The sequence below is a fragment of the Diadema antillarum genome, unplaced genomic scaffold (genome assembly GCF_040938485.1).
Source record: "Diadema antillarum isolate AM-2024a unplaced genomic scaffold, OU_Dant_1.0 seq00000160_RagTag, whole genome shotgun sequence".
NCBI lineage: Eukaryota > Metazoa > Echinodermata > Echinoidea > Diadematoida > Diadematidae > Diadema > Diadema antillarum.
The window spans coordinates 1,753,475-1,760,000 of record NW_027271231.1 but is presented as its reverse complement, the minus strand read 5'-3'; the positions used below and the strand labels follow the sequence as shown (position 1 = coordinate 1,760,000).

At 37.8% G+C, this 6,526-nt stretch overlaps 1 protein-coding gene across 1 annotated transcript in view; it reads left to right on the top strand.

Annotated features, from left to right (window-relative positions):
* LOC139727911 (CD63 antigen-like) overlaps positions 1 to 5,488 on the top strand; it is a 192,776-nt gene extending 187,288 nt beyond the window's left edge. Inside the window, exons 3-7 of the mRNA XM_071638882.1 lie at positions 791 to 887; positions 2,478 to 2,554; positions 3,132 to 3,305; positions 3,628 to 3,711; positions 5,304 to 5,488. Coding sequence (XP_071494983.1) covers positions 791 to 887; positions 2,478 to 2,554; positions 3,132 to 3,305; positions 3,628 to 3,711; positions 5,304 to 5,378 — 507 coding nt within the window. The 3' untranslated portion in view covers positions 5,379 to 5,488. The remainder of the gene's footprint in view (positions 1 to 790; positions 888 to 2,477; positions 2,555 to 3,131; positions 3,306 to 3,627; positions 3,712 to 5,303) is intronic.
* Positions 5,489 to 6,526: the final 1,038 nt, after the last annotated feature.

Here is a 6,526-nt window from a genome sequence, read left to right as displayed (position 1 = left end):
AAAGATAAGTAGGTAAAATGCGGCAGATAGACCTAAAATGAGACACAAAGTGTGGGAACATATGAAGAGAGTATGAGAGGATGCCCCCCACCCCCCCACCCCCCCAAAAAGAAGAATGATTGTATGAACAGGTAACAGTGTAGGAGCAAAGAGACAGATCAATGTTATGGGAAAGGTGATAGGTAGAATTAAAGGACATGAGGTATGCAGCATTAAAGTGAAAGGGAGAAAAAGAGACTAAAGTTGTTGATATGAATTACTTCTGATAATTCATTTTCATGATTATTTACTTTTTGTGTAAATACGAAAATAGACCTCTATGACTGAGTTTTGTATCAAGAGGTTATTTCTGATTGTGTGGATATTATTTTACTGAACATGTTCTGTTCAAGAGATGAGAAGCTTGTGTGATATTCATTCAACAAGTGGAGAGCAGACCGAGTTTCAGAAAATGACCAAAGAAATATTAAATAATGTTCATGTTTGGACTGCTCCTCAGAGTAATCAGTGTGTGATTTAGAAATAAAAAGAGAAACAATGCAGAGGACATATATGGTATTCACATCAGGGGCGGATCCAGGAATTCTGTAAAGGGGGGGGGGGGGCGTGACTTGTGCACCTTCCGGGTTTCATTTCATTTTTTTTCTTTTTATTTCTTTTGTTTTTAACGAAAAATAAAGGGGGGGGGGGCATGCGCTGGTTGCGCCCCCCCCCCCCCCCCCCCCCCCCCTCTGGATCCACCACTGCACATTATATGTTCACTCTACTTTCTGTTTCTGTTTTTGTGCAGTTCTTCATTCTCCTTCTTGTAATCTGTGCGGCTGAAGTTGGTGGTGGTGTCTGGGCCTACCTCAACCGGGAAAAGCTTAAGGAGGGCGTCAAACAAGGTAAGCCTGAACCGTAAGACCAGACGGCCTGGCCAACACAAAATGGTTGGTTGAGAATGATAAGTGTTCATGGCAACTTAACCCATTCCGTACGGGTACCTGGTGGCCTGTGTAGTAAGTCTATGGGGATTTCAGAATTCAGTATGGAATGGGTTAATGCCCCTCTCATTCTCAACAGACGAAATGGTCCCATCTCAGTTGTTGCATCCATCAGAAGAAGAATTCTTTGGGAATGCTTTAAAATTAAAGGGATAGTATAGTATTGGTGGAGATGAGGATTGGGCTTATAACTTTTTGCGAGATACCAAGAAAACACTTATGAAATATTACAGAGCATACCAGTTCATTTGATGAAAAATCAATTTCGGAATGGCTTAAACATAGAAAAACAAAGTAAAATAAAGCGATCCTAATAAAAGGTGGGAAAGGGATTGCTCTGTTTTGAATATCTCAGCCATTTCAAAGCCAATTTTCATCAAATAACTCTTTATGTGCCACGTTCGCATGTCCGACTCGGTGGATGGCGTGCCAACTTCGCATATTCTGCTCAAACACACAAACCCGTCCAAACCGACCGATAAATTGCCAAATGCCACGGTACGATGGAAGCATTTCTCGTGATTCCGTTCCTCTCGTCTATGGCTTTCATTTTATGTGGTGATTGACTAACAAGCAGTGTTTCCTCCTGGATTCACGAGCAAATTATAAGTTTCTGTCACTGCTTTGTGTACAAAAGTCATACATTGACAGTAATGTAGCCACCATGCTTTCGAAAGAAAAGCAACTATAGATTTGTCATAAAATTTACATCAATGCGAAGCTTGGCATTTTCTCTTCAACTTTGCTCATTTCATCTACAATTTGACAGAAACCTGGAAAAGTTATATAGATTTGAAAAACTGAATGTTTTCTCAAAGCATGAATATGTTGGAGTCTTAGAATTATGTGGCACATGGGAGGTTTCCACCATGGCACATAAAGAGATAAACGTTGAATCCCTCTTGGAATTGTACGCTCTTCATATTTCATAAGAGGTTTCTCAATATATCACCGAAAATATTAGAAACCTGAAGATAGGTCTCAACCATAACTATACAATCCCTTTAACTCGAGGTTAACTGTGACAGCAGTCACAAGGTTCCAGCTTAAACTTTAGAACCCTATGGATTCCGCTATCATCAGAGTTTAGTGAAACCCGAGTTTGAACCAACTCAGTGTGAACCAAATACTGTAAAACACAATATTTTCGCAGCATGATATATTCGTGAAACTGATTTTCATCAAATAAACTTTTGATTCCCCTAAGAATTGTATGCCCTTTATCATTTAAACACACTAAATGGAAACAAGCAGGCATTATTTTATACATCTATGCTCACATAGGATCCTGTATATCTACCATTCAAAATACAAATGAAGCAACTCTGGATGTAACAGGAATACAGGAGACCATCATCATATAAAGCAAACGCTTGATTAGGAAAATGGACTCAGAAATGATTGTTTAAACAATACGGCATACTTATTGACTCTTGTCAATACACTCACCATTGTGTCATTGTTCTTGGTCCTGTCTTTCTATTTTTATAGGTATGACTACCACGATACAAGATGTTTATTCTGAGGATGCTGCAGTAACTGCAGCACTGGACAGCATGCAGAGAACGGTAAGGCTACTTAAAATCAGTGTGCAGGCATTAATAATGAGCTTTGATACCAATACTGTACGTGTAGGCCTACCATATACTGGGAAGTTGTATGTGGGTGGGGGTGGAGGGGGGGGGGGTGGGGGGGGGGATGCCGAGGGGGCTCAGGTCCTTCCCCCCCCCTCCCCACTTTTTTTTGCACCATTCAAAGGAATACATATGGTGTCACCACTTTAGGCCCCCCACTTTCTTTACCCCAGAAATGCGGAAGTGGCACTTGAAAGTAATAGATGGAAACTTTGAAGTGTGAATGCTGTAAGGCTTTGTTTTTGAGCTGATTTATGTATGTATCCATGTATGTATGTATGTATGTATGTATGTATGTATTTATTTATTTATTTATTTATTTATTTATTTATTTATGTATTTATTTATTTATTTATTTATGTATTTATTTATTTATTTATCTATCTATCTATTTTTAGGGGGAGGGGACAGGGGAAGAGGTTTTATGGAAGCGCATTTAAATTTTACAGATTGAAACAAGTTAGGTCAATAACTAATTGAGATAATTTTTTCCTCACTTGTGATTCTACAGTTGAAGTGCTGCGGAGCGGACTCCCCGTTGGACTACGCAAGCTCTAGGTATGCAGCAACGCACCCCTTACAGGTGCCGGACTCGTGCTGCAAGTCTGTGTCACAGAACTGTGGTAGCGGTTTAAAGAGCCTTGCAACAGTTCTGAACCTTCCAGATGTTGGCATCCACACAGATGTAAGTGTGTGCACTTTTACCTCCCTGGTGTTTCTGTCACTGCAGTTTGATTCTCCATTCTGATTTATTTGAGAAATCTGTCATTAAAGAAAATTGAAGAAATTTGGATATCCATAATGATTACTTCAAGAATATTCCTTGTTATGTACCAAGTGAAGAATCACTGGAAAAGGTTAATATTTTACTCTGTCTAATGATGAACTTACTTAAAGATGTGTAGAAATGTGCTGAAGACTAGTCCAGCCTGAATTATACTGCAAATGTACATTATTATCTTGTATTTTCTGGTAAATTGATGGAGTTTATTCTTCATGTGTTTTAGGGATGTGCTGAGAGTCTGTTCAATTTGCTGGAAGAGAACACAATCCTTGTCGCTGGGCTAGCTATTGGAGTTGGAGCTGTTCAGGTGAGCTCTCTTTGGTCATTCAATAAACGAAACCAAAACCCAAATATAAATGTTGATGGAGTGAAAGCAGCAAAATTAGTAGATCACATCAGTGAAAGTTTAAGGAAAATCAATTCAAAAGTTACAAACTTTGCATTTTTGTAATGCCTTCATCGCTGCATGAGAAGATTACTACACTTCATGACATCATTATGGATAACAATGTATTAAAGGAAAATATAAGGAGAATTCTGCAAAATTTCATTTTCATGAAAAGTTCACATTCCATTGACTTGTTATGGACACACAAGGGTAATAGTATTTATTCCCCCTGCTCTCTGAAGGAGGTACTAGTAAGTCAAGAGTTCTTTCATTATGCTAAAAAAAATGAGAAAAAAAAATGTTAAATTCTCCTCATATATCCTACATGTCGCTGTCCATAATCATGTCATGAACTGCAGTAAACTTCTTATCCTGCAATGGTGACAAAATCTATAACTTTTAACTTGATTATCTGATATTCCTCAAACTTTGACTAATGTGTTCTACTAATATTGCTGCTTTCACTCAATCCACATTTATATTTGGGTTTTGGATTTCTTAAACAGACAATCGTAGCTGGCTGATTGGACTGACTTGGTCGATAAGTAAAAATTAATGAAAGGAACAGTGGAATGAACTCAACATATCTGTGCATTATGAAATATTACATATACGATGGCTTGCATGTGCAGGAACATACAGAAAGATTCATTAAAAGATTTTGAAATGATATTGAGTGAGGTAGTAAGTCATTAGTCAACATTTAGGGACTTATGACTGCCTTAATTAGCATTTCAAATGAAAAGAAAAGTATTTGTGTATTTTCCACAACAGCAGTCACCATCTGTTATATTATGTGACTCTGTTGAAGTATTGTGAGAGTAAGGCATGCCTTCATCTTTGATTTTTCATGGTACCAACTTTTGCAGCAAAAACACTGAATAGTTTTTTAAAAAGTATTGGGCCCTTCGCCACTTTCACTGCTACGACTGATATATGCCTATGTCCAAAAGTGTTCTATTAGCACTGTGTTTTGCAATTAGTTTATTTTTTGAACTCCATTCCCTCTGGTAAAGGTGATTTTTATGACATATAATAATTGTGAACATGGAATATATCATGGTAAGGAAATTTTTCCCATATTTCACACTCTTATTGACAAACTAATGAAATAACACACAATATCTTCAGGAGATTAAAAAAAGAATATGTGTTTGTATATTTACAGTTAAAACTTGCATTTATACTGTGTGCAATATGTTAGAAGTATGCATTTTAAACATATCAACCCATTGAGGCCAAGTCCCGAGCATACTCGGGCAAGCATCTATGGGAAATGCGTGTTGTAGCAAAATCAAACTGTCCTCAACGGGTTAAGAAATTGTCTTGTCTGTGAAATTTTAACAAAAAGTGGACAGAAATTTGGCCCATCAACAAATATATGTAAATGCCATACGTTATAAATGTATGTACATGTATATGTTGCACAAAATTTCCACTTTTAAAGTTTCTGAATGAACAAATTTATGTATGTTTTTCTTTGATTCCGTGTTTTTTTTTTCCTGCTGTAGATTCTTGGAATGATCTTCTCCTGCTGCTTGTGCTGTGCCATCAGGAGACAAGATGACAACAAATACTACGCATAGAACCACCAACCCTTCCAACAACACCAACCAACCACACCCACCACCCTTCCTACCACACCCACCACCCTTCCAACCACACCCAAGTCACCCCGCCTCACCCCATGCCCACTGGTTCCCCTCCCCATGTCCTTCTTAACAATAAACTCCCTACCCAGTCTCATGTACAGATAACATCTGACTTCAAACTCTATCTGTTCCATGAAGTATTTCTGCATACAGTACAAAGACTCATGAATGTGTCGCCTTTTTGATTGAGCAAGAACACTTCTACCAGCTTCACTAGCTTTGCAATGCAAATTGTGATCAATTTTGTTTTCTCAGTTTTTGAGTGTTATCAGTACAATCAGCAATGTAGTGAATTTGGAAGTTTGTATTCACTTGATTTGCCATGCTTCATTATGTTAGATAGAACAGGCGACTTTCAAGATGTTTTCCTGTAGCAAGTATACTTTGTCGTAGGAAATAGGGCAGAAAATCCGCAGGTGCACTGTATTTCCTTGTTTCAAAGTGAATGCTTACGCTATGCCGACTGATGTCTGCATGTGGTAGACACAAAGAGGTTAGGGGAACATTTGTTTTGCATTTTTTTTTGCTGTAAATCCTGAAGACTCGCGTGAAAACTTTCCTGGTGAAAGTTGTGTGTTCATAGTAGGGACAAACCCTTAATATGTTGGATGGGCTTTTGAACCTCTGCTGTTTTGGTCCAATTTCTGGATTTTCATATTTTGTGTTTGAGCAAGTGTTCAATAATTGATGACATTCTTGAAATAAGTTTTGATTTGTGTTACTCATACATCAGCTTTTTAAGAATTTTGCATTCAGTAGAGGAAATAAGATGGATATTAGAATATCATACGTGCATTTACTACCACTGATTCTACGTGTAAACTACTTGTACAGTTTTTAAAGTTTGACATTGTTGCCTTGTTCTTTTTTTTTCATTTTCCAAAATCCAAAGCACAAATGAGTCCCAATACATGATCTTTGTTTAAGTCATAATAAGGTGCACACTCAAGTGCTGTAGATTACTGATCACACCTGTCTTACGTTGAGGACTAGCTGATTTTGCTATAACACGCATTTCTAATAGACACCTGTCCGAGTATACTTGGGACTAGTTTTCAATGGGTTAAACAGTATCTGTCTCT